Below are 27,439 nucleotides of genomic sequence, written 5' to 3'. Positions count from 1 at the left end.
ACCCATCCAGCAAAGAAGGAGTGGAAAACTCCAAGCAGGGACCCTGTTTCTTTCAGGTAAATGCTGCCTCTCTGTACTTCTCCAAAAGGACCCTCTGCAAATGTCCTGGGGGTGATCTGGAGCTGGGAGGAAACACGACCCATGCAGCACCCTCACGACTGCAGAAGGACCCTGCCGTGACACGACTGGGGTCACTCCTTCCACCCACAGCTTCTCCCCGCAGCGCCATGGGGAGCTCCCCGGGCAGGCTGAGAGCTGACCCTGGCAGGCAGCAGAGTCCCTGGCCCAGCACACAGTTCCCTGGGACACGGGGACCCTGCTCTGAAGGACAGCCCTGAGCACCCCTGCACGCACACCCACCTTCACAGCCCGGCAGCCGTCCCTGGGAGAAGGCAGCCGACATGCCCTGTGCCTTTGGTGATGTGGTAGGGGTGCCCTGCTCTCGAGCACATCCTTCTCAACACCGACGGAGCCTTGAGAGCCTTCCTGACAGATCACATTAGCCATGGGCTATGCCAGCTTTAGGAGACTGCTCCAGGGAGCCTCTCTGCATTATACTGCAGCAGAGACACAGCATGCCCTGTCCCTCTGACGGTGCAGCAGGGAAGCCCTGCTCCACACGTTGTCCTTCTCCTCGAAACTAGAGAAACTGTGAGAGTGGTACTTGCAGATCCCGTAGGCTGGGGGTTGTTCCAGCTTCTGGAGATCCCTCCAGCAGCTGCAGATTCAATGCCCTGCAGCCAGAGACTGTGCAAAGGCTGTGAGGATTTCTCCCAGTGAGCTCTCAGCACTCTCCCACCCCAGGCTGCCTTTAAGATCCGCTGGCCTCACACGTCTCCCCTCGTTACCTGCAGGCAGTGCCCTCAGCCCTGCTGCCCTTTGCAGAGGAGCTGCTCCTGGGCAGAGCCGTCTCTCTGCAGCGCTGCCCGCTTGCCACGAGCTCCCTCCATGCCAGGAGCCCAGCCCAGCTCAGACGCAGAGGACCAGCCCGAGACGTCACTTTCTCTGCCTCCTCGGGGCTCCCTGGAGGTGTCCCTGTGCCTCCAGGGGAACCTGCTGGGAAAGAGACTGAAGTAATACTGTGTGGTCTCTCTTGCACCTCTGGAGAGACGCTTCTTTCCAGCCGGGTAATTTCTGCTATCAGAGAGAGCTGCGCACGAGAAAGGTCTTGTTCCTTCTGGTATGAGACAGGAAACCTGGACAGTGCCAGATCTCCTTTGCCCCCGCTGAGCGAAGGCAGTCGGCTTCGTCAACTGAGGCATCTCCTCCTTGGTTTGTAGTCCTGGGTGTGAAGTGGACTCAGCTCTCACTTAGGGCTGCCACAGTCCCACAGGAGGGGGGATTCCTCTTGCCTCTCTTCAGGTGGGCACAAAATAGGCACCTGCTGCATGGGAGCTGCTGGTCTCAGCTCCCAGCGTCATTCCTGGAGATGGAGGCCAGCAGTGAGCTCTTCAGACTCAAACACCTACTGACATTTCAGGTCTCAGACGTGGTCCAAGATACGTGCCGGTAACTGCAAGATCTAACGGAGCAGTTCATAGAGACAGGGCAGCATCTGGTGCCACCATCTTTGAGATTCATGAGGAATTCCTTTGGCCACCAGCACATGACCACATTTTGGACAAGTGAACTTTTCCCTACTCTTTCAGTCCAGGGCAGCCTTCTGAGGTAGTCAGGGGACCAGATGTACTCATTGCCATTGACCTCATCCATCTTCTCCATCAGCCGTGTATACTAGATCCCCACTGACTGTAACGGCAGATGTCTCATGGACATCCCCACATCACCTAACCTAATTCAGGGCAGCTACTCAATGGCCATGGACAGGCCTGTTGTGCTACAGGAGGTGCCAGGGCTCTCCAGCACAACTGCAGGTGGCCAGCAGGGACTGCACAGGACCTACGGGAAAGGCATCGCCTTCAGAGTGGGTGCGAGACACACACTCCAGATGCCATGTCTCATAGATTCAGTTTCTGTTGGCCGGCAACTGAATCCCACGAGGGCAATGAGGCAGGGTCTGACCCACCTCCATCCAGTCGATGCAGAGCAGTTCAGGAACAGGAAGCACATCACACTGGGATCTCCACGCATTTGCCTATTTAAGCAACACAAGGAAGTCTCCAGAATAATGACCCCAGGTCTTATTGGAGACATTAATGGCCCTGACACCACTGGAAGGGGAACACAGCAGCATGCATACTGTCCAGCAGGTTTCTGGGTCTCTTGGGACAACATCTTTGCACAGGCGCAAGGTAGGCCAACAAAGGTGTTGCTGAGTCCAGTCAATTCAGAGGGAATTCTGATCAGGGGTGTGAAAATGTCAGCCTGGGCTGTAGCGACCATGAAATAGTGGGGTCTCAGCTCCCAAGGGGAGTGAGAAAAGACTGAAGCCAGACTACAGATGCTGGCTCTCTAGAGGAGAAATGGGGATGGCTTTAGGTAAGCTAGAGCTTCCCAAGTGTAGAGCCTTGCAAGGCAAGGGTTCGAGGGCACCAAGAGGAGAGGCTGCTGCTTCAGGAACAGTTAAAGAAGAAACAAAGAGAATGAGTGGCCACTGCTGGAATTTAGTAACAGCAGGTGTAGATGAATCTGAGATTCTCTGTGTCCTTCTTGCCTTGGTCTCCTCCAGCAAGCTCTCCCAGGCCTTTGTGCCTTGAGGCAGGACTCTGGAGGGAAAAAAAACCGTGGTGAATTTGGAGAGAGTCAGGAGTTACTTGAGCAAACACAATCCTTAGCAGTCTATGGGACTGGAGGGGTGGCATCCGAGGGAGCTGAGAGGGCAGGACGATGCCACAGTAAAGCCACTCTCCATCATCATTGAAAGCATCTGGAGTTTGCGGGAACTCCCTAACAACTGGCAGCACCCAAATGCTGCAGGCACTTTCTGCTGTGACCCTGCTTTGCGTAGAATGTTGGTCTATAGAAATCTTGCAAGGTCACTTCCAGCCTGAACGGAAAGTTCCCAGAACAGGCCAACGTCTGCCACCCTGAGACCTGGAATCTGCACTCTGCTCTTCGTCCTCACTCCCTCGGGAGCTGAGACTCCACTCTTTCTTTGCTACTAGAGCCAAGGCTGACAAGGATGACACAGGTTTTCTGATCCAGGTGAGCATCGCCTTGCTTGGCCCATCTGGCAGCTGTGCTAAAAAGCTGAGGCAAAGAGCCTCCAGACACCTAAAGGAGCATTTGCACTGTGCTCTCCTGGGAATGTCAGGGGGTGCTGGGCTGACTTTTGGCTGCCAGGTGCCCACCCAGCTTCACTCCCGCTCCCCCTCCTTCTCCACTCGCCTTGCTGTCTGCAGGGCTGTTTCTCTCCCTGTGTCTCACTCCTCTCTCTTACGGTGACTGCACGCTGCTGTTTAGCCTTGCTTCAATATGCTATCACAGAGGTGCCACGAGAATTGCTTACTGGCTCAGCTTTGGGCAGTGGCATGTCCCTTTTGGAGCCAGCTGAAAGTGGCTCTCTCTCACATGGAGTCACCTCTTGATCCCTTTTCTCCTAAGCCACCTCTGCAGCCCCCTCACCCCTACCAAAACCTAGCCATGTCAACGCAATACACAGGGTCATTGATGTCCCCGGTAAGACGTTAAGTCGTTGGTGAGCCCAAGACTTCCTCAGGTTGGTTAAATAAGAGTTGGTCCCCTTCCTCTCCTTCATTATAGGTTCTTTGTGTCAGGGCAGAGATGTGCTGGACCTCAGTCGTGGCACCAGGGCCAAGCTCAGGCGTGCAACAAAGCCAGCTGTTACCAAGTGCCCAAGTACCGTGCAGGCAAAAGGTTTGCGTCAGAGCATGCTGGGGGGGATGGCAGATGGCAATGTAAAGGGGAAAGGAGGAGATCAATCCCTGCTCTCCTCAGGACGAGAGAGAAGCAGGGCTGGACTCTGCAGCCCCAGCAGGAGAGGGCTTTACTGTCTGCGGGGTCTCTGCAGCCCCAGAGGGCCTGTGGTGCAGGTGAAGCTGATCTCCAGGCAGGACAAGGGGCTTTTGCAAGTGTCCTTGGCTATGGGTATCCTGAGATCCAGGAACACTGTGCAAATCATTGCTCTGTTCCTTGACTGCATCATCAAAGGGATGACTGAGGGATGTGGGAGAAGCACTCCCTGCATCTACTGGATTGAGATGGGACAGCACTTGCCTCACTGCAGTTGCTTGAAGGAAAGCACTGAACGCCTCAGAAGGTCTCTTGGGGTCTCTTACACGGCTGCTCTGAATGGGGATGATGTTCGCGCAAGTCCTGTGCTGTCCCTGCCGGCTGCACGCAGTTGTGCTGGAGAGCCCTGGCACCTCAGGCAGCTCCACAGGATGGAGTTAACCTTGAAATTGGGCAGCTGCCCTGAATTAGGTTGGGCATTGTAGGGGTGCCAGTGAGAACCCAGCCCTAACTGCCAATGGAGATCTGGTAAAGACAGCTGGTGGAGAAGAGAGAGAGACGTAGCTCTTCAGATGGCAATGACTGCATTTGCTCAGAGGAATAGCTCTATAGGCTGCCCTGTACATAGTGAGCAGGAACAGGCTTCATTGTCCTAAAGGTGGCCATCTGCTGTCACTTCAGCTGCCCAAAGCAATGCCCCAAGAGCCTCCAAAATGATGGCCCCAGACGCTGCCCTGTCCCTCTGAACTGCTCCATCAAAGTTTAGAGATACCTGCACATGCCTCGGGCCACCTCTGGCACTTCAAATGTGCACTGTGGTTTGCAGGGGTACAGGAGATTCCTCCCTTTCATTGTCTGGGTGTCCTGTCTCATAGGTGGAAAAGAAGAGGTTGTTCTGGGACCTAACTCTGCCTCTGATAGGGGAAATGATACTGCCGGAAAGGAATGTCCCCCCCAACAGCTGAGGGAGGAAACATCAGTCATGACTTCAGCTTGTTTCACAGCAGGTTCCCCTGGAGCCTCAGGGACATCTTTGATGGAGCCACAGCGAGCCGAGAAAGTGCCACCTGATTAGGTCAGAAGTCCTTGAGTGCATTGCATGGAGGAGACTCAAGCATGCACATCATGTGCATGTGGGGAGAGGAACCCGAGTTGAGCACAAGTGCCACCAGCTATTCCCAGAGCGTCCACGAAGGCCTGTGGGACACACTCTGTCTTCGGGTAACTTGACTTTGAGAGGAACGTCCTCTGGGAAACCACCTGGATGCCGCACTGGGATGTGCTTCCGTGAACCAGGGTCCCTACGTCCATACCTCATGCCATGAGGCATCTCAGATGGGCACCACACCACAGGGCTGAGGTGCCTCCCAGCATCTGGGAGTGGCAGCAGGAGGCCAGAGAGTCCCTACGCCTCTGCACGTGGAAGGGAAGGGCTCGCGGCTTTGAACACCCCTGTCAGAGCCCTGACAATTCTGCGTGTGACTTCAGGAACAACCCCACCGGCCCAATGAGATTTCTCTCACCTGCCTTTTCCGGTCCATCGCAAGTGCCTCTGTGTGCTGCCTCACCCTCCCCTGTCCTTATGGCCCATCCCTTGTTTCACACAGTCTGAAAGCAGCACGTCCACAGAGCATTTCGCCCACGCAGTCCGAAAGGGTTCTGCAAGCAGGAGTGTCACTGCCCTCCAGAAGATGGCTTTTCTCACCCTTCACACAGAACAGAGCACGTCTAGGGACTATGATGCACTCAGAAGCACAGACACCTCCGTGTTTCACCTCTCTGAACTTCCTTCCCAATGTCCTTAGGCACCTAACAGAGAAACAAATGTTGTCACTCGAAGGCGTACCCACAAGGAGAGAGGGGACAGGAAGACCTAAAATTTTCCATGGAAAAAGTGGATTAGGACAATTTGTCATCATCAATGGAGTTTCCCCTAATGGGAATGGGGAACGTCCCCAACCTTCAGAAAAATCTCTTCCTCCTCCCTCCCATGACCTGCCCCATAATTGCACTTGGGAACAGCCTCAGCATGGGGCTGCTGGTGGAAAACCTGGAAACCTGCTACAGCTCCGCCACCCGGACTGTCCTCCCACTGGGCACAGCACCATCTCTGCTCACAGCGCTCTTAGGGCTATTTCCTGCACCTTTGGCAGGTATAGAGTGGCTCCTGCTGGTGGCCACATGCTATGAACAGTACTTGGCTCTGTGCCACCCCCTGTTCTCTGCAAGACTCCGGAACTGGAAGGGTTGTCGCTAGAAGACAGCTGCACCTTGGCTGGGGGGATTTCTGTCATCTGCAGTAATCATTTCCTTCTTGTCCTACATACATTGGCTGGCCCTGATGTACTAGACCACTTTTGTGATTTTGCCCCAAGGCTGGAGCTCTCCTGCAGTGAAACCATGACGCTCATGCTCTCAGCTTTCGAAACGTGCTGTTTAGATCCAGTCTTCCCCTTCCTGGTCACACCGGCATCTTGTGTGTGCATCAGAGCTTCCATGGCCACCGAATTAATTCGCATCAGGTGCAGGGATGCTTTACATGTGCCCTTATACAGCCCTGACCATATCAAGAATCCTTCAGTACTCCTTCAGGAGTTTGTTTGATTTCCCAAGGAGTATCAGTACCTATTAAAAAAAATATAAACATACATATGTCCAATGCAGCAGTCTGCATCTCTGTTAGAAGCCTTGAAGCAGTGTCCGGGGGAGCAGGGCTTGAGGTGTGAGCATCCCGTGAGTTGACGGATCCCCTTTCCCAGCAGGTGGGGTCAGGGCTTGGCTGTCCTGCTTGGTGACACACATCAAGGCCTTTCACAACCACAGTCCACGTTTGATTTTCCACCTCGAAGCAGCACCTCTGACTTCCTGCTTCACCAGCCTCCAAGGACTCTCGGAAACTCTTGGAGGTTTGCTGCTGACTTTTACTTGTCTTGAGGCTTGTTCAGTCTTTCAGGATCTGCAGTTCAGGCACTTGGCACCAGAGGGCTCATTAACATGCAAAACACCCTAACAAGTCAAGTCTCTGGGCATATTTTTCCTTAAAGTCTTCAATTCTCATGTGCTTAATTAGAGAAGTTTCAGGAATGTAATAAAAGTGAAATAATATGATTACTAAACTACAAGAAGAAAGGGTTTCTTTTTTCTTTTTCCTACTTTATTTTTCTGCTTATACATGAATGGAAATCAGCAGTCTCTACATGATACTGATCCTGAGCGTCTGCTAATGCAGCCTGAACAGATATGAAAATCAAGACCCTTTGTGTTCCACAACCTATGGCCAGTCTTCATCCTGCCCCCAACCCAGTATTTCTCTCATCAGCCCCCTGGGACTTACAGCAGCCCTGTTCAAATCTGAGCTCCCTCCACTGAAGCTGCGCGGTTCAGCCCATTGGCACCGGTTCCCACCTGGGTTACTTGGAGAACGAGCAGCACACGGACACAGAAGGGTGTTTGTCACTTGCCAACAAATGGAAACAAAGGAATGCATAGCTCAGTAAAAAAATGAGACATTCCTCAGCTATGTGTAAAGTCCACATTACCCCCACCGAAATCTCCCTCCTACAGTGGCTAACCTTAGACCAACGGAAAACATAAGTTTTGTTAAATCACAGATCCCAAGACTTCCCAAAAGATTCCCTGTCCTGGACTTTCTTTCTTTGTCCATAATTGTTCTTTGCACGCAGTGAGGCACACACTCACGTCACGAGCTCCCTCGATTCGCAGAGAGAAGCAAAGAGACAAAGTAAATCAAATGGTCTTTTGAACACACAAATCTGCCTAAAGGGGGCCCTGAGCAGCAACAAGCTTTTGGACAAATCATGGAATAAGAGAATGATGGAATGTGTGGGGTTGGAAGGGACCTTGAAAGGTCATCTAGTCCAACCCCCCTGCAGTAAGCAGGGACACCGACAACTAGATCAGGTTGCTCAGAGGCTCATCAAACCTGGCCTTGAATGTCTCCAGGGATGGGGCCTCCAGCCCGTCTCTGGGCAACCTGTGCCACTGTCTCACCACCCTCAGTGGAAAGAACTTCTTCCTAAACTCTAATCTAAACCTGCCCTGCTCTAGTTTAAAACCATTGTCCCTCGTCCTAAGGCTACATGCCCTTGCAAACAGCCTTGCAACAGCTTTCTGACAGGGCCCCTTCAGGTACTGGAAGGCCGCTATAAGGTCTCCCCGGAGCCTTCTCTTCTCCAGGCTGAACAACCCCAACCTCTCTCAGCCTGTCTTCACAGGAGAGGTGCTCCAGCCCTTTGATCATCTTCGTGGCCCTCCTCTGCACCCGCTCCAGCAGGTCCATGTCCTTCTTGTGCTGAGGGCTCCACAGCTGGACACAGTACTCCAGGTGGGGTCTCACGAGAGCAGAGTAGAGGGGGAGAATCCCCTCTCTGGATCTGCTGGCCATGCTTCTGTTGATGCAGCCCAGGACACGATTGGCCTTCTGGGCTGCAGGCGCACATTGTTAGCTCATGTCCAGCTTTTCATCCACCAGGACCCCCAAGTCCTTTTCCACAGGGCTGCTCTCTATCAAGTCATCCCCCAGCCTGTATTGGTAACGAGGGTTGTCCTGACCCAAGTGTAGGACCTTGCACGTGGCCCACCTTGATTGCCGTGTCCAGTTTTGCACCCCCCACCACAAAAAAGACACTGAGGGGCTGGAGCAGGTCCAGAGAAGAGCAATGAAGCTGGTGAGGAGTCTGGAGAACAAGTCTGATGAGGAGCAGCTGAGGGAGCTGGGGCTGTTTAGCCTGGAGAAAAGGAGGCTGAGGGGAGACCTTCTCGCTCTCTACAACTCCCTGAAAGGAGGGTGTACAGAGGTGGGGGTCGGTCTCTTCTCCCAAGAAACAAGCATCAGGAGAAGAGGAAATGGCCACCAGTTGTCCCAGCAGAGGTTTAGACTCGATATTTGCAAAAATCTTTCCCCTGAAAGGTTTTTCAAGCATTGGAACAGGCTGCACAGGGAAGTGGCTGAGGCACCATCCCTGGAGGTAATTAAAAGACGGGTAGACAGAGCGATGGCACCTCTCGCTCCAGAGGCACCCAGCTGCGGCCACCACAGCCAGTCTCCCAGCAAGCGGCTCGAGAGAGCAGACGCACATTGTTGCATCGTCACGTTGCCGCGACACCGCACTGCACATCGTCATGTTGCCACGCCGCTGCCCGGCTGCTGCCCAGCCACCCCGGGGCCCACCTGGACGGCCGTCTGGACACGCGTGTGGGCCACTCGCTCTCACTTTGGACAGTCAAGATGTGGCTTGGACTCTAAAAATGACTGGCTGGATCCTAAAAATGCTTGTTTAGAGCTTGACAATGGGTCTTTGAATCTTAAAATGGGCTTTGGAACTTGTAAATGAGGCTTTGTACCTAAAACTGAGGCTTTGGGTTCAAAAGCATGATAATTTGGTCCCTAAAAGAGGGGTTTGGACCATAAAAATTAGGGTTTTGACATCCAAGATGCATCTTGGACCCTAAAACTGACTGGCTTAATCTTAAAAATGCCTTTTTGGAGCCTGAAATAGAAGCTTTGGAAAGAAAAAATGTGTTTTTCTGCTCTTGAAAGGAGACTTTACAAAACACAGCTGAGCCTGGGGGCCCCTCTCCAGCCCCCAGTGGGGTCGACAGTGTCCCCTGGTCTCACTGTGACACGGAGGTGGACAAAACTGACGCTGCCATGGAACCAGCCCAGCAGGCGGCCGCTGTCCCCACAGCCCTGGGCATAGGGCACCTGTGGGGACAGGGAGGGGGACAAGAGACCTGGAGGGACGGAGACAGGGCTGGGGACAGTGGTGTGGCCAGGACACCTGTGGGGACAGCGATGGGGACATGGCACCTACAGGGATGACACTGGGGTCAGGGATAGGGTCAGCTGCAGGTTGTACACCTGCCTCTCCTCTGCGCTCCCACACGGGGAAGTCAGGGGCTGAATGTGGCACGTGTGTCCCCCTCCCCGCAGTGTCCCCACACCCCAAGGTGCTCTCCCCATCTCCTCAGTGTCCCCCCAAACCTGTGAGCAGCAGAAGGGTCCACGTCACCTCCGTGCTGGTGACGACCGCCTGTCTGACGCGGAGGGAGGAGGGGAAGCTGATGCAGAAGATGTGCTGGACGTCGGCTGGGTCGAACACCTCCAGGGTGTCGCTCTGCTTCTGCTCCGTCAGCATGCAGGCGTGGGGGGGCTCCCCACGGGGATCCACTGTCACTGTGGGGAGGAGGGGACGGTCACCCAGCATGGTGGTGGCAGGGGGGGAAGGGGGAGTGAGGGGTCGGCATACATCCCTGACGCCGTGGGAGAGGGCCTGGCAGGAGCAGGCGTGACGGCCAGAGTCACGGAGCAAGAGGTGGGTCCTGCTCTAACCCAGGAGGAAGAGGCGCTGCTGGGCAAGCGCCAGCTTGTGGTAGCCATGAGAGGGGGGAGACAGGATGGAGGCCATCAGTGCTCGCTGCCAGCCGCGGCCCAGGCTCTGCAGGTACGGTCCCTTGGCGTCTGGAGGGGGGGACGCCGGGACATTGTCACTGGCTGTGGGACAAAGTGCCACCACCCCCACGCCCCCGTGGCAACGGCCGACTCCCAGTTGAGGATGGCGGCCCTCTTGCAGGGCCAGGCGCTGGCGGGGGAGAGGGGTGCGGAGGGGAGGCAGCGGCACGTCGGGTCCAGGCTCAGCAGGTCGCGCAGCGTCAGGAAGGAGATGATGTGCAGCAGCTGTGGGGAGAGGGGGGCGGAGAGCATCAACCCTGGGCACCCCCGGCTTTGAGGGGGAGGCCCCAGCACCGCCATCTCCCCCTGCTCAACGCACGGTCTCAGGGACGCGTCCTCCCCCTCCTCACAAGCCTTCAGGCTGCTGCGGCGTCGCTTGGGCTGGCGGGAGGGGAGTGGGTGAGGTGATGGTGGGCGGCCCCACAGCCAGCATCCCCCTCCCCCATCCCGGCCCAGCCCACCGCCCTCCTCCTGGGTGCTCAGGCTGCACAGCAGCAGCACCCGCCCTTCCCCTGAGGTGATGCTGCCTCCGATTGGTCCCCTCGGCTGTCACTCTGCCCTGGGTTGGGGCCTGCCCTTTCTGGAGGCGGCTCCTGATTGGCTCCCAGGTGGTCAGGCTGCCCAATGGCAGGTCACCTGAGGTGATGCCATCTCTGATTGGCTGCCTGGGCTGTCACTCTGCCCAGAATCATTTCTTTCATTGGCTCTACTTCTCCCTTGCCCATCAACTGATGGGTCAGACGCTTATCAATCATCTGTGTGCTGCTTGAACTCCAGCTGTGATTGGTGGAGCCCACATGCCCTGCCCCCACATGGGGCCAAGCGTTGTTTTTGACTCCTGCCACCTTCCCTGCCGGCCTCGAAGCTTGATTGGTTGCTTACACATCAATCGTGTGCCTTGCTCCCCCCTCCTCAAAGGTGATTGGCTGTTCAGGGCCCATAGGCGGGACACAGAGGGGAGGGCGGACGTCGCCAGGCGACAAGCTGCACCTTTGGGTTCAGACCCTCAGGTTGGAACTGTGGGCCCTGAAGAAAGTTCTGTGTCGGAAAAGATGGCTTTGAGTCCCAAAAATGAGGATTTCAGCCTTAAAAATGGGGCTCTGGCAGGGCTCCGGCAGGGCTCCAGCCAGGCTGGAGGGGACAAGAGGATAAAAGGAGTTCCCCGGGCATAGAGAAAGGCAGCGGGAGGGCTCTGGGTGGCACCCAAGGGCACACGGAGGGCCGTGGTGGGTACCCAGAGGCACGCCAAGGGCTCGGGGTGGGCATCGAGAGGCAGCCAGAGGGCTCTGGGCTGCGGCAAAGGGCACATCTAGAGCCCAGGGCCGCACCAAGGGGCAAGCAGAGGGCCTTAGGAAGCATGCAAAGAGAAATGGAGGTCCTTGGGAGGCAGCCAAAGGCCATTTGGTGGCCCCTCAGCTGCCCCGAAATGCCCACACACTGGTCCCGGGGGGACAGGGGAAGGCAAACAGGCCTTGAGAAGACGAGAGGAGGGGTCCCGTGGCAAAGACAACAAGCTGAAGCCCATCCATTGGCAGGACACCAAAAGGCCCAGCGAGGGCCCTGGGTGGGAACCCAAAGGCCCATCAGGGCTCTTGAGGGGACCAGAGGATAAAGGCACAGAAGAAGGCGCAGCCTTCAGCAGCACCTGCAGATGGGACTCGCCTGCGGCATGAGTAGAGCTTTGCAGGGCTGGACCAGCCCCTCAGAGAGCCCAGCCGCAAAGCTTCCTACACAAGGCTAAAACCTTGGCTGCTTTTCTCTTCCCTACTTCACATTCCCTGTAAAACTGGGTCTTAGCCTGACCAGGGCTGTAGGAGGGAGGAAGACGAGGGAAAACATTGCAGGGAAAATGCCCAGACACGGTGTGGCCTGGCGTGACTCCTGTAGGTACAAGCAAGCCCTTGGGAGCGTCCTGGTTTGAGGTAAAGCAGAACCAATTTTGTGTTCAGTAATTTTACTCTGCAGCCAAGCCTCTTCTAACCAACTGAACTCTCTGACATTAACAGCGTATTGTCCAGACGCTGTTCGCTCCCAGAGTGATAAGACCTGGTTGTTTCTAGTTTATGCCAAGGAACGGTGTGCAGAGAGGCTCCTGCTCATCCTTATTGCTGTCACAGCCAAGCTCAGCTCACTGTGTTATTTGCCCCGTTGGAGGGGGGGAAGCGGAGAAGCGTAGAGGGGCGGCACCTGCGGGGAGGAGGGGACAGGACGGGGGATCCCAAACTGACCCACGGGGTATTCCATCCCACCTGCCCCACGCTCAGTATAAAAGCTGAGGGATCACATGGGGCAGTCTCTTCTTTCGACGGCTGACGTCCCAGGAGGACTCTGTCAGTTCACCTGACTTTAATCCTGAACCGTGCATTCCCAAACCGAGATCGGGAATCCAGCTCCCGTCCATCGCTGAGTCCAGTCTGGGACTTTCCCAGTGCCTGCTGGTGACGTGATCGTCATCCTGGGAGTCTGATACAGTTTTGTGCATATCGTATAGATTTCAATAGTTTGTTTTTATTTTATTATTCATATTTTATTAAAGTAGTTAGTTGCTTCTGTGACTCCAGAGGTGTAATGCCGGGACTGCTGAAGGCCTTCTGTTGGCCGGCGAGCATCTCGCTCAGCGCCTCAGGGGAGGGCTGGGAGGAGAGTCTGTGAGCTCTCCTCTTTGATTTCTCCTGCTTCCTCTGAAGGTGGGGCTGTTGCAGGGAGGCTGAGAGGTGGCAAGACCTTCCTTGGTTGAAGCTTCTCTCATTTCTGCTCTGACATCCTTTCTTCCTCTGACTTCTTCTTCAAGGTTTCCACAACTTCAGGGTCAATGATTTTGGCATACCCGACCGATTCTGCACGCAGCTGCTGAATTCTGGAGATGGCTTTTTGCGTGCTCTCCTTGGCGGTCTGGCGACTCACTCGAGAGACATCAGCAGCCTTTTGCAGTGGCTGCAAGATGAGCAGCTTTGCCCTCTTGCTTGCTTCTGGGATCTGCCATTCCGATGCTCTGGGTGATCCTGGTCCTTCCACCATGCCCTGAAGCTTCAGGGTCTCAGGAAACTGCCAGACAAAGTCCTGCTGAAACTGAGAAGCTACAAAGGATGACAAGGTGGAGCTAACGCTTCCAACAGCCTCTTTGGTCGCTTTGTCAATAGAAGAGTGCGAAGAAGCTCTGTTGGAAGCTGCTTGTTGCGCCTCCCTCCATCTCTCTTCTCCAGATCTTCCTGCTTGGGTGGCTCTGCCGGCAACGAGCTCTGACAGCTTCTGCCTGGCTGCCGGCCCTGGCTCAGCTGCACCAGACGTGCTGGATACCGACTGCTCCCCAAAGCTCTCCAACACACTGGCCACAATCTCTCGAGCCACCAGTCTAATTTCACCTCGGCAATCTGTAGAAGTGTCCAAAGGATCTGCCCCTCTGGCACTGGCAACCGAGCTTCTGCTGACCTCATCGGGAGCCCTCCTTAAGACGTGGACGGACTGGTCCAGCGCCTTCACCTGCTCCAGCACTTCCTCGACCATGGTCTCGGCCTTGTCTTTAACCTCCTGGTCTTCGGCCAGCGTAGCCTGCAGCAGCGTAGGCTGGATGCTTTTAGGCGCTTCTTCTTCTTTGGCACACTTTGGAGACTAGAATGAGGAGCAGATGATGAGGGACTGTGTTCCTTCACGTCGGTTTGCCTTCCTCTTCCTCCTCACAAGACCCCTGCCCAGAGGAGTCCCTAGCAGTCCAGCTTGAAAACCTCTGGTTTCTCTGTAGGCTAGCGGGCACAGGGAGGTTTCTGGTTTCCTGTGGCCACGAGCCAAGTGTTGTGGGCACTTCTTGGCATCCAGCAGGTGCCACGTTGCTTAGTGCAAAGGGCACTGTACCTGCCCTGGACCTCAGCACGGTGAACCAGGTGCCACGGGCCGGCCCTCCACTGCAAGCTAGTGGCTGCCTGAGTACCGCAGATCGTGTCTGGAGGACAGGCCCCAGGGCACAGCGAGCCCCCGCACGGGCTGGTACTTCCAGCGGGCTCATTGGCTCCAGCCGCGGGAGGCGCTGGGCAGCGTTGCAGAGCGGAGGGAAAGTGGTGGAAGGTACTGGACCAGGCTCCTTGCTCCAGTCTCTTCTGCCACAGGTCCCAGCCGCTCACGGGGCACTGCTGCCCTGTATCAGGGGACAGTTTGCCCCTTTTCAAGGCCCAATGCCAAGAAGAGTTTTTTTGAGAGCAGAAAAGGAAACAATCCCTTTTCTTTTGGCACCTGGCTGTTGTCTGACAGCCCAGGGAAATGTCCTTGGGACAGGAGGCAGTCTGAAAGTCGAGAAAGTCCAAAAAACCCTCTTTTTTTGGGTTGCATTTTAGGGGTTTTTTTTTGGATTTAGTTTTTGGCCTTGATTTTTGGCTTTGCGTGAGCGTGTCAGGCAGCCATTGTGACATGAGGGCGGCAGGGCCAGCGCTGAGTGTCTGGCGGTGGTGGCATGGCAACCGCTGATGTGCTGCCCGCAGTGGTGGGGCTGCCATCGGCAGGGACATGTTCAAGCAGGTCAGGTTCCTCCAACGCCATACAGCCTGGCCTTGAGCCCTGGGATTTTGGGTCATTTAGGTTGGATTTGGGGTTTTTTGCGCTTTTTTTTAGGGTTGGATTTTTTATGTTGGATTTTTTGGTTGAGTTTTCCATTGAGTATTTGGGGTTTTGGGGGTTGGATTTTTTAGATTGGATTTTTTATGGTTTTTTTGTTGTTGTTGTTGTATTTTGGGTTGGATTTGGGTTTTTTCGGGTTGGATTTTTAAGGTTGGATTTTTTCTGTTAACCGAGCTGAATTTCGGGTTGGATTTTGGGTTGGGTTTTTCATTTTTTTCGGGTTGGATTTTTCGGGTTAGAAATTTTTGGTTGGATTTTTTCGGATTGGATTTTTTGGGGTGGATTGTTGTTTTTTTTCAGTTAGATGTTGGGTCATATTTTGGGTTTTTTGGGTTTGATTTTTTGTGTTAGAAATTTCAAGTGGGTTGGGTTGAATTTAGTGTTGGGTTTTTTGGGGTTGGATTTTTCTGGGTTCAGGGTTTGGATTTTTTTGGGTTTGAATTTTTGTGTTGGATTTTGGGTTGGATTTTTGATTGTATTTCTTGGGTTGGATTTTTGGGGTTAGATTTTCACCCCTGCACGGGCGTGTCAGGCAGCCATTGTGACATGAGGGCGGCAGGGCCAGCGCTGAGTGTCTGGCGGTGGTGGCATGGCAACTGCTGATGTGCTGCCCGCAGTGGTGGGGCTGCCATCGGCAGGGACATGTTCAAGCAGATCAGGTTCCTCCAACGCCGTCCAAGCTGGCCTTGAGCCCTGGGATTTTGGGTGGGTTGGGTTGGATGTTGGAGTGGATTTTGTTTTGATGGGTTGGATTTTGGATTGGATTTTGGATTTTTTTGGGTTGGATGTTTGGGCGTGGGTTTTTTGGGCTTGCGTTTTTTGGGGTGGATTTGGGTTTTTTTCAGTTAGATTTTGGGTTGCATTTTGGGTTTTTGGGTTGGATTTTTGGGGTTAGATTTTTGCAGTTGTTTGGGTTGAATTTTGGGTTGGGTTTTTTGGGGATTGGGTTGTTTGGAGTTGGGTTTTGGACTTTTTTGGGTTTGATTTTTTGGGTTGGATTTTGGGGTTGGGTTTTTTGGGTTTGATTTTTACCCCTGCATGGGTGTGTCAGGCAGCCATTGTGACATGAGGGCGGCAGGGCCAGCGCTGAGTGTCTGGCGGTGGTGGCATGGCAACCGCTGATGTGCTGCCCGCAGTGGTGGGGCTGCCATCGGGAGGGACATGTTCAAGCAGGTCAGGTTCCTCCAACGCCGTCCAAGCTGGCCTTGAGCCCTGGGATTTTGGGTCGTTTGGGTTTGAAGTTGGAGTGGGGTTTTTTTTAATGGTTGGATTTTGGCTTGGATTTTGGAATTTTTGGGCTTTACTTTTTTTGGCTTGGATTTTTTGGGCTTGGATTTTTGGGGTGGATTTTATGTTTTTTGAGTGATATTTTGGGTTGCATTTTGGGCTTTTCAGGTTGGATTTTTGGGCTTTGATTTTTGGGGTTTGATTTTTTGGGTTAGATTTTTCGGGTTGTTTGGGTTGAATTTTGCGTTGGGTTTTTTTGTTTGGGTTTTTTGGGATTCGGTTTTTTGGGGTTCGGTTTATGTTTTTTTGATTAGATTTTGGGTTTTGGGGACTGGATTTTTGGGGTTGGGCTTTTTGAACCCTGGGATTTTTAGTTATTTGGAGTGGATTTTGGGGTGGTTTTGGTTGGGTTTTTTTGGGTTGGGGGTGTTTGGGTTGGGTTTTTCTTTTTGGGCTAGATTTGTTGGGGTTGGATTTTTGGACTGGGCTGTCCCCAGGGCCCTCCATCCCCCATGCGTTTAAACTTGTCTGTCTGATACCAACCAAATCCCTTTGATTTGGCTGAAAATAAAAGTATTCCAGTGCTTGACAAACCTTTCAGTGAAGAAATTTTTTTCCTACTATCCAATCTAAACCTTCCCTGGCACAACTCCTGGCCATTTCCTCTTGTCATGTAACTCGTTACTTGGGAGAAGACACCAACAGCCACCTCGCCACTTCCAAGCCTGTAGTGCTGCATTGGGTTTTTGTGACCCAAGTGTAGGACCCGGCACTTGGCTGTGTCGAACCTCAGGCCACTGGCCTTTGCCCATCGATCCAGCCTGTCCAGATCCCTCTGCAAAGCCTTTCTACCCTCAAGCAGGTTGACACTGCCAACCAACTTGGTGTCGTCTGCAACCTTATTGAGGGTGCACTCGATCCCCTCATCCAGATCATTGATAAAGACCTTAAAAGGAACTGGCCCCAGTTGTAGGCCCTGGGGAAAACCACTTGTGACCAGCTGCCACCTGCATTAAACTTTGTTCACCACCACTTTGGCCACTCTTTGGCTCAGCCATCCAGCCAGGTTTTCACCTGGCATAGAGTACTCCCGTCCAAGCCACGGGCAGCCAGTTTCTCAGGGAGAATGCTTTGGGAAATGCTGTCAAAGGCGTTTCTAAAGTCCAGGTAAAGAACATCCACAGCCTTTCCCTCATCCACTGAGTGGGTCACCTTCTCATAGAAGGAGATCAGGTTTGTCAAGCAGGACCTGACTTTCATGAACCCATGCTGACGGGGCCTGATCACCTGGTTGTCCTCATGTGCCACATGATGGCACTCAGGATGATCTGTTCCATGATCTTCCCCAGCACCGAGGTCAGACTGACAGGGCGGTAGTTCCCAGGATCCTCCTTCTGGCCGTTTATGTTGATGGGCGTCACCTTTACTAACCTCCACTTAACTGGCACCTCCCCGCTTTGCCAGGACTGCTGAAAAATGATGGAAAGCGGCTTGGTGAGCATCTCCGACAGCTCCCTCAGTACCTGTGGGTGGAACCCATCTGGCCCCATAGATTTGTGTATGTCTAAGTGCTGTAGCCAGTCCCTCCCTATTCCCCTTGGATTATGGGGGCTTCATGCTGCTCCCCATCCCTGTCTTCCCGCTCAGGGGCTGAGTACCCAGAGAACTGCTGGTCTTACTAGTAAAGACGGAGGCAAAGAAGGTATTAAGTACCTCAGCCTTTTCCTCATCCTTTGTCACTATGTTTTCCGCCATATCCAATAAAGGATGGGGATTCTCCTTAGCTCTCTTTGTGTTTCTAACGTAATCATAGAAACATGTTTTAGTGTCTGTTATGACATTAGCCAGGTAAAGACCTAGTTGGGCATTGGCCTTTCTAATTTTTTCCCTGCATAACCTCACAACATCCTTGTAGTTCTCCTGAGTTGCCTCCCCCTTCTTCAAAATGTCATAATCTCCTTTTTTCCCCTGAGTTTGAGACAAAGCTCTCTGTTCAACCAGCCCAGTCTTCTTCCCCACCAGCTTGTGTTTTGGCACATGGGGATGGCCTGATCCTGCACCTTTAAAAGTTCCTTCTTGAAAAATGTCCTGCCTTCCTGGACTTCTTTTGCCCTTCAGGACTGCCTCCCAGGGGACTCTGTCAACCAGGCCTCTCAAAAGGGCAAACTAAGATAAGCAGGTCCAAAGCCCAGAGAGTTATTGCCATTAGGCACCTCCTGATGGTGGAGGGAGGGGAAGCCCAAAAGAAGGAACTCCGTGACACTGGTATGGTTCAATAGTTTGCATCCAAGCTGCAGTGAGTAATGTCAGATGGTCAGTGGAGGAAACAATGCTTCAGGAGGTTAAAAGAAGATGAGACAGAGCGAAAGAACGTAGAAGGACGAGAAAAGAGGTTCATGGGGACATTCGGGCACAGGCTGGAAGGAAAACAGAAGATAGGAGAGGAGAATCATCTGAGAGCAAGAAGACATCCTTTGATGTACAGAGAACAAACTTGCTAAGTGAGTCAGAGTAGGACTGCACTATAAAATGTATGCCAGTTATTGCATTCGAGCTCTTTACCCAAGAGCCTCTTTACAGTCGATGGAGAAAAAAATTGGTGTTTCTCAGCCGTTCTTACTCTAGTCTATTTAAATATATCTTTTAGGATGGGCTAAAAGGAATTCTACTGAAAGATAAAACACCTCAGCAAAGTAGCTTTAACCTTTGTCTCCTAACCTTAGGAGAGAAACAGAGAAAGCAGCGTGGAGATGGTGACAAATGAGGAGAGATGTGGGAAGTACAGGTAAGCAGGACAGCCAGAGAAAAGGGGAAGGTTTGGTTTTCAGGGAAAACCAGAGCCAAAGAGGGCAAAGAGGAAAAGCCTGTGTTAAAACTATCCTCTTTTCAGGACTGTCTTTCCATCCATGCTTGAGCTTTGCCAGGTAGAACAGAAAGCTTTGTAAACAGACTCCTCCTCAGTCACTGACCACTTTCTGGCTGAAAACCAGTTTTGGTAAATCATTCTGGCAGTGAGGGGGAAAAACAAAAGACGATTTCAAAAGCAACACAAAAGAGGGGAAGAACCAAAAGCGATGGCAGGGAGGAAGGCCCCTCCTGTGCAAACCAGGGATGAGAACAGCTGTTTCCAGCTTGTGTGCATGCCTCAGCCTGGCAAATGGGGAATGCCCACGGCTTGGGGTAGCCGTGCCCAAGGAGCTGACCTTGCTTGCCCAGGGAGAGAGCAGTGTAGGGGCAGCAGTGAGGGACTTAAAGGCAGAAAGAAGAAAGGAAATATCAGGGGGTGTCATGCAACAGTGAGCTAAGTTGAGTTTTGATGCTGAGGCAGAAGAAGAAGGGGGATGTGCTGTTTGGTGCTGGGATGTGGAGCTACATACGGGATTCCAGGAACTCTGGGGCTTGGAAATCTTGCGTAATAAGTGAGCATTAGCAAGGCTTTGGAAGAAACGGGATGGGCTGTGGGGAGCTCACAGGCACTGGCGAATCCTCAGAAACCCACAGCTTGGTGTTGGAAGCAAGGGAGCAGACCCAGGCACAGGAGAGTGTAGCTGTGTTTTGGGGATGGCCAAGGGCCTTGGTGGGGCTTTGACACCCCAAGAGAACGGAGACCCTTGTCTGCTCAGCTGTGGCTTCTGTCTCATCCACTGAGCTCAATGAGAGGACACCAAGTCCTTACAGCTCCAGCGCCTTGTTGCCTCCTCTCCCACCCTCCCCAGAGCCTGGGAGGTTCCTACTGCTGACCTGCACCTGGCACCTCATCACTGCCACATCACCCAAACAGAGCCCAGAGCATCTGAAGAGGCAACGGACATCCCTCCCCAGGGGACGGGTGTCCAGGCTTGGCCATCCTGTTTGGTGAAGAACATCAAGGCCTTTCACAGTGATTTCCACATTTAAATTTCTTCCCGGCCCATGTGTCTCCGACTTCCTGCTTCACCACACCACAGGGACAGGAACTTTGTCTGCTCCTTCCCTCCATGGTCTCTGCAGTGAGGGACTTCAGCAGGGTCTGATAACACCCTCAGAAACCTGGAGGTTTGCTGCTTTTACTTCTCAAGAGGACTAGTCAATCTTTCAGGATCTGCACTTCAGGAACTCGGCACCAGAGCGCTCCTTACCACAAAAAACACACGAAGGCGCCAAGTCTGGGCATAAGTTTCCTTTAGTCTTCAGCTCTTCTCTGGCTCATTAGAGGGATTTCAGGAGTGCAGTCAAAATGAAAAGATGTCCAAGCAAAGAGGCCAAGTCAATTTAACGCTTGATTTTGAAGAGCCAGTTCTGCATTAATCCCAACACATTTGGGTAACAGAAATGTCTTTGGGAAGAGTCTGCCCCATCTAGACCCATGTGGATGGACTGGCACAGCCACCCCCAGCAGGGGGAATCCCCATCTCCTAGGCTGAGGCACGCAGTCAACATGCAAACCTCTGCAGTGCCCACTTGTTACAGGCCTCCAGGCAGAGTGTGACTCATTCCACATGACCCTCTGAGCCTCTGTCAGCTCAATGTGCTTCCTCTACCCATCCCTGCAACTCTCAAGCCTCTGGGAGCTTTGGCTTTGGCATCCTCCCGACATCTTGGGGCCAGGTTTCTAAATGCCTCCTCTGCAGCTTCCCCTCTTCCACCTCCTGTGTGCTGCCTTTTTGCCCTGCAGCCCAGTCCGTTTATACCAGCAGCCTCCTGAGATGAGTGTTTCTCTTCATGGTATTCCAAGACATCATTCCTGTGCTTGGAGGAGGCTGTGCTGTAATGCCTATATGATTTCCCGAGCTCCTTCACCCTTCAAAGCTGCTTGCCATGGCACCGCTTGTATCAGTCCCCCGAGTACATCAAAGTCTTCTCCTCTGGAGCCACCCACGTGTGTTCCTCTGCTGGCCTTCCTCACTCCTCTTTGGCCTCTGGGACCCCGCTATTTCCTGGTCACTCCAGCAAGGCTGACACTAATTGTCACATCCCTGACCAGCTCTTCCTTGTTGGCCAGGACCAGGTCTAGGTGAGCATCGCCCTTCCTGGCCCACCAGGCAGCTCTGCTAAGAAGTCGTCTCATGATGCTCCAGGCTGCTGGCACCTTGTTTCTCTGCCTGGCCAGTGAGTGCCTGTGCAATTACTGTTCCCCATAGGAATCTCCTCATTTACCTGGAGACTTCTTCGTGTTCCTATTTAAGACTTGCTCTACCAAGGCCTGGGAGACCTCACTGGTGGTAACTGAGGCAAAGAGGACATTGAATATCTCGGATCTACCTACACCTACTCCTACTAAATTCAGCACTGGTCCTACATTATTCCCTTTTCTTCGTTTAACTGTTCCCGAATTACCAAAGATCCTCTTGGTGCCCTGGAATTCCTATTTGAGATTCAGTTGAGTTTCGATATGCACCACTGCTGGATCTGGAGGATGCTGCCCTGGAGGACAAGATGTATCCAGGCACACTGTGAAATCTATTGGTCTTTTCATTGATTGTATCATCAGGGCAGTGAGTGAAGACCCCCGTGTGACGTCCTCCATGTCCATGCAATGCCTGCAGCTGTTGTGTGGAAAAGGGACAGACCTCGCCTCTCTGATGACTGATGACTGAATGCATCAGTCAACGGCACAAAAGCACCAAATAGAACGCTCTAGCATGCCATGTGGGGCATCTGTGATGCATCCGCACTGAAAGGGAATTGGTTTCCTGTAGGTCCTGTGTGGTCCATGCCAGCCCTGGCACCTCATGTAGCTCTGTGGGCCTGGATTTGAACATTATATTGAGTTGCTGCCCTGAATTCTGTTAGGCAAAGTGGGGCTGAACATGGCACAAATGCCATTAGAGTCACTGGAGATCTGGAAAATTGAGCTGATGGAGCAGAGAGAGACCAAGCTCTCCCTGTGTCCCAGGACTGCGGTCGTTCATATGAATACCCCTAAAGACTGCCATGAACATACAAGTAGGAGAAGATTCTTTTGGCCTTTATTTGGGCCTCAGCTGTCATTTCACTTGGCCAAAGGAATTTCCCACAAGGCTCATTCGGGGTCCCTGAGACATTGCCCTGTCTCTATGAACAGCTCCAGTAGAGCTTGCAGTTATCAGCACACACCTTTGACCACCCCTGACACCTTCAATGTCACCAGGCATTGTGTCCTGCTCTCCATCTCCTTTGATGAGCACAGGAGCTGAGACAAGGAGTTCACGTGCATGTGCGTATTTTATGCACACCTGAACACCTACGGCAAGAGGAATCCCACCTCCTGTGGGTTGTGGCAGGCATGGAAGGCAGTTGTGTCTCCTTCAAATGCCAGGAATTGAAACGCAGGATGAGATGAAGCACAGATTCAGCTGAATCCCTTCCCTCAGCAGGGGTAAGGGAGATGACTGCCTGTCACTGTCTGGGAACACTTTCTAATAATAAGAGCAAAAAAGGTGATATTTTGATGTAACTTTGAGAGGAGAAGTAAAAGTTCTGGAAAGAAGTGTCTCTGCCCAGCTGAGGGAGGGAACATCAGTGGTGACTTCATCCTGTTTCCCAGCAGGTTCCCCTGGAGCCCCAGGGACACCTGGAGGGAGCCCCGAGGGGGCAGAGAAAGGGCTGCCTTGGGCTGGTCCTCTGCTGCTGAGCTGGGCTGGGCTCCTGGCATGGAGGGAGCTGATGGCAAGCGGGCAGCGCTGCAGAGAGACAGCTCTGCCCAGGAGCAGCTCCTCTGCCAAGCGCAGCAGGGCTGAGGGCACTGCCTGCAGGCACCCGAGAGGAGCCAGGCACAGAGAGGATAAAGGCAGCTGGGAGTGGGAGGAGAGTTCTGAGCTCGTTCTCTCCTGGCTTCTCTGGTGTGGAGAAGGAGGCCGTGCTTCCGAGCAGGGATGCCCTGCTGCACCATCGCAGCGACAAGGAAGGAGGGCTGCCTTCTGCGAGGGACTGTGGCAGGGTTTTGAAGACAGGTGGGTGTGCAGGCAGGGGTGCCCAGGGCTGTCCTTGAGAGCAGGGTCCCTGCAGCCCAGGGCTCTGTGTGCCGGGGCAGGGACTCTGCTGCTTGCCAGGGTCAGCTCTCAGCCTGCCCAAGGAGTTCCCCCCCGAGCGTCTGTGGGGAGAAGCTGTGGGGAAAAGGAGAGACTCCCCTCAGGGCAGGGTCCTTTGGCTCTTTTTCGAGTGTGTGCTGTGTGGGTCAGGGCTGCCCACAGCTGCAGATCTCCCCCAGAGCACTGGCAGAGGCAGCATTTACAGAGGAAAGACAAGGCAGGGGCTGCCTGGAAGATGAAGACATTGCAGGGTCTGTGCTCTCAGCTGTCTCCTGAGGGAAAGGAGCTGTCACTGTTCCACTGAGGGATCAGCAGATCTGCCAGAAAGCTCACAAAGTGCCTTCAGCCCCTCCTCTCCCTACACACAGCACCAGCAGCACCTTTGCTTCCAGCATCAGGCTTTCTCTCCTCTCCTCCTGAGGAGCCACAAAGAGGGAGATGGCCCTGGGCAGTGCCCTGCTGCCAGGAGGGGTCTGCAGGGCAGAGCTGAGCCCCCAGCGGGTGGGATGGGCTGTGGGAGCAGGGACAGGGAGGAGACGTGGGCACAGAGCAGCAGCTCCTGGCAGGGGCAGCTCCAGGCAGCAGAGACATGGGCAAGGGCTGGGGGAAACTGCCAACACGCACTGGGGAGGGGGCGTTCAGGCATCTCTCTGTTGGTCCTTCACTGGAGACGTCTTCTGGGTGTTCTTTGGTGGGCAATGAGCTGACTCTCCCCTCAGAACACCTCGTCTCCGGGACCCCAGACTCTCTGCTTTGCCTGTCCTGCTGGGCTTGCCAGCTGCCCCCAGAAAGGCAGAGCTCTCCTGTGGGATCCTAGGGAGGGCTGAGCCTTTCCCTGGGGGTCGGGCACTGTCCTCGCAGAGTCCTTTGATTGTCTCTGTGAGGGGTTGTGTCCTGCTCTCTCCATCACAGCTCTAACTCTGGTTTGGGAAAGAGAAGAATTTGTATATTTGTCCGTTCAAACAGTGCTCCGCTGTTCCCATATGAGTTCAGTTATTTGTTTGGGTTTGTTTTTTAAGAGGAATTTGTGTGTGAAGTCATCTTCAAGGCAGCACAAGCAGAAGCGCAGGGCAGACGGAAAAAAGACTGATGGACACTGCAGGTCTCCTGGCTTTGCACTAAACCACAGAGATTAGAGCCCTGTGTCCTGTCCTGTCTTAAGACTCCACATTTTCCACATTTTCAGTCATAAAAATGAGGGTTTCTTCCCCTAAAAAGAACAGTTACCAGACGTGATGGTAGAAAATCAAAAACACACAGAAAAGGAGACTGTCTTTGCTATAAGGCGTCTGTCCTAATTTTTTTTCTGTTTTTTTCCTCCTTTGGACAAGGCCCCCATGCTAAGAAAGAGCAAATGTCCAACAGCAGCTCCATCACCCAGTTCCTCCTCCTGGCATTCGCAGACACACGGGAGCTGCAGCTCTTGCACTTCGGGCTCTTCCTGGGCATCTACCTGGCTGCCCTCCTGGGCAACGGCCTCATCATCACCACCATCGCCTGTGACCACCGCCTCCACACCCCCATGTACTTCTTCCTCCTCAACCTCTCTGTTCTGGACCTGGGCTCAATCTCTACTACTCTTCCCAAATCCATGGATAATTCCCTCTTGGGTACCAGGGCCATTTCCTACAAAGGATGTGTTGCACAAGTCTTTTTTTTCTTTTTCTGTGCTGCAGCAGAGTTTTATCTTCTCACCATTATGGCCTATGACCGCTACGTTGCCATCTGCAAACCCCTGCACTACGGGACCCTCCTGGGCAGCAGAGCTTGTGTCCACATGGCAGCAGCTGCCTGGGGCAGTGGGTTTCTCTATGCTCTCCTGCACACGGCCAATACATTTTCCCTGCCCCTCTGCCAGGGCAATGCCCTGGACCAGTTCTTCTGTGAAATCCCCCAGATCCTCAAGCTCTCCTGCTCACACTCCTACCTCAGGGAAGTTGGGCTTCTTGTGGTTAGTGTCTCTTTAGGCTTTGTTTGCTTTGTTTTCATCGTGCTGTCCTATGTGCAGATCTTCAGGGCCGTGCTGAGGATCCCCTCTGAGCAGGGACGGCACAAAGCCTTTTCCACGTGCCTCCCTCACCTGGCCGTGGTCTCCCTGTTTGTCAGCACTGCCATGTTTGCCTACCTGAAGCCCCCCTCCATCTCCTCACCATCCCTGGATGTGGTGGTGGCTGTGCTGTACTCCGTGGTGCCTCCAGCCGTGAACCCCCTCATCTACAGCATGAGGAACCAGGAGCTCAAGGATGCCCTCTGGAAATTAATGACCAGGTTATTTTCTGCAGCAATAAACTGTCTCCTGCAAATCACTCATAATGTAATTCATTATACGCCAAGCCCGTCTTCTGTAGGTTTGGTTAGGGGTTAGGTAACTGTGTGTTAGGTTTGGTTGAGGGTTTTGGCTTTTTCTTACTTTTTTTTTTTTTTTAAATTATATACTTTTGTCCTCAAATAAATATCATTATTTGAGATTTTTTTTTTTACTACCTATCTATCCAAATTTCTGAGACTCACAGAGTCACGCCCAAAATCCTTCTTCTCAGGCCTTTTCTGGAGCTGCAGGGGTAGAGCCTGAGCGCCGAGGAGGAGGGGAAAGAATCCCAGTACTTGCAGAGCACCAGCACTTGTTCTTTCCGGGGCTGCTCTATTTTCACTTCCACACTCGCCTTCTGAGCCCCTGTGTTGATCTAAGGCCTGAGTGCTCTGGCAGCTTGGTCATGGTGCTGCTGTGTAGCAGCTCTGTGATCACAGGCAAGGAGAAGCAATGGGCACCTCTGAGAAAAAGCTCGTCTGCATAACAGAGTTTCCACCATGAAAGGGGATCTGCTCAGGGCAGCGCAGGAAGGATCAGGTCTTCTTCCACAGTTGCTGTCAGGAGCGTTCCTTCAAACGTGCCCTGGTGAGGGATGCCCAGTAAAGAGGTAAAGAGTGTGCGTGTGCAGGGTGAGGGCACACACAACAGTGTCCTTGCACAGCCACACCTCCAGGGACAGAACTGAAGGACCAGCAGAGCGGGGTCTGGTCTGTGCCTTTGTTTGCTGGACACCCCGGGGAAGCTGTCCCAGGGCAATCGTCACAGAACAGACACCTGAAACCACCATTTGCAGAACTGGACGCCTACGCAAGCCCAGAGAGGATGTTTGTCTGCCTGTGGAGAGACACTGAATAACGAGGTCAGAAGTCCCTGTTTGCATGGTTCAGAGGAGATTTCGGCATGCACACCGTGTGCATGTGGGGACATGAACCCGAGAGAGCACAAACACCAGCAGCTGTTCTTAGAAATGCCCGAAAGTGCTGTGGGACAGGCAGTGTCCCTTCATTGGAGAGTAACGTCCCCTGGGAAACCCCCTGAATGCAGCACTGGGATGGGCTTCCTTGAGCCCAGGTCCCTGTGTCCATTCCTCACGCCGTGGGGCATCTCAGAGAGGTGCCGAGCAGGGAGACACAGCGCGGGGCTGAGGTGCTGCCGGCGTCTGGGAGTGGCAACAGGAGGCCATGGAGTCTGCTGCAGGGCCTCTGCCCGTGCCAGGGAAGGACTCGTGTCTCTGAACAGCCCTGCCAGCGCCCTGACAGTGCTGGGTGTGATGCCAGGAACAGCCTGTGTGCTTCTCAGCAAGAGACGAGGACGAAATAAGTTGAAAAAAATAATGGGTCAAAATAAAACCAAGTAGAAGGAAGGAAAAATCATCTAATAAAAAATATTAAAAAAAAAAAGGAAAAAGCCTAAAAGGAAAGGCCACATGCAGAAGAAAAGGGAAACCGAGGAAGATTTTTTTCTCTATTTCCCATCATCAGACAATGTCAAGTCACCTCCTGGGAGGCAAGGATTCAGTACATGTAGTGGTTTTTATGGAAGACAAATGTGTTAATAGCGAATGTCCTCCCAATTCCTTTCTCTCAGCTTTTATGGCTGAGAATGTTGCCACATTGCATGGAATATCCCTTTGGTCAATTCAGTAAAGCTGTCCCATCTATGGCCCATCCCAACCACTTGCCCACCCCAAGTGTTCTACCTTTAGAGGAGGTTGGAGGGACAGCCTTCATGCAGTGCGAGCGCTGCTCAGCGATAGCCAAAACACTGGTGCGGGATCAGCACCATTCTAGGCACGAGTAGGAAGCACAGCAGGGTATGGCTGCTATGGGGAAAGTTAACTCCATCCCAGCCAGACCCGGTACAAGGGTGTTCAGGGGTCTCTTCCAACCTGAACCATTCTAGGGTTCAATGGATCTTTTCCTTGGAGAGCTCTTTGAAGACAGAATAGACAGAGGAAGAAGA

At 53.2% G+C, this 27,439-nt stretch overlaps 1 protein-coding gene across 1 annotated transcript; it reads left to right on the top strand.

The window, feature by feature from the left end:
• Positions 1–24,502: 24,502 nt before the first annotated feature.
• LOC141737353 (olfactory receptor 14J1-like) lies at positions 24,503–26,018 on the top strand. The gene has a single exon (XM_074572038.1). It carries the CDS (start codon positions 24,521–24,523, stop codon positions 25,529–25,531), a length of 1,011 nt encoding a protein of 336 aa, XP_074428139.1. The 5' UTR covers positions 24,503–24,520; the 3' UTR covers positions 25,532–26,018.
• The last annotated feature ends 1,421 nt before the right edge of the window (positions 26,019–27,439 follow it).

This window comes from Larus michahellis, unplaced genomic scaffold (assembly GCF_964199755.1).
Source record: "Larus michahellis unplaced genomic scaffold, bLarMic1.1 SCAFFOLD_34, whole genome shotgun sequence".
In the NCBI taxonomy this organism is placed as follows: Eukaryota; Metazoa; Chordata; class Aves; order Charadriiformes; family Laridae; genus Larus; species Larus michahellis.
The sequence above is the reverse complement of the archived record's forward strand: the minus strand, read 5'-3'. Positions and strand labels throughout refer to the sequence as shown.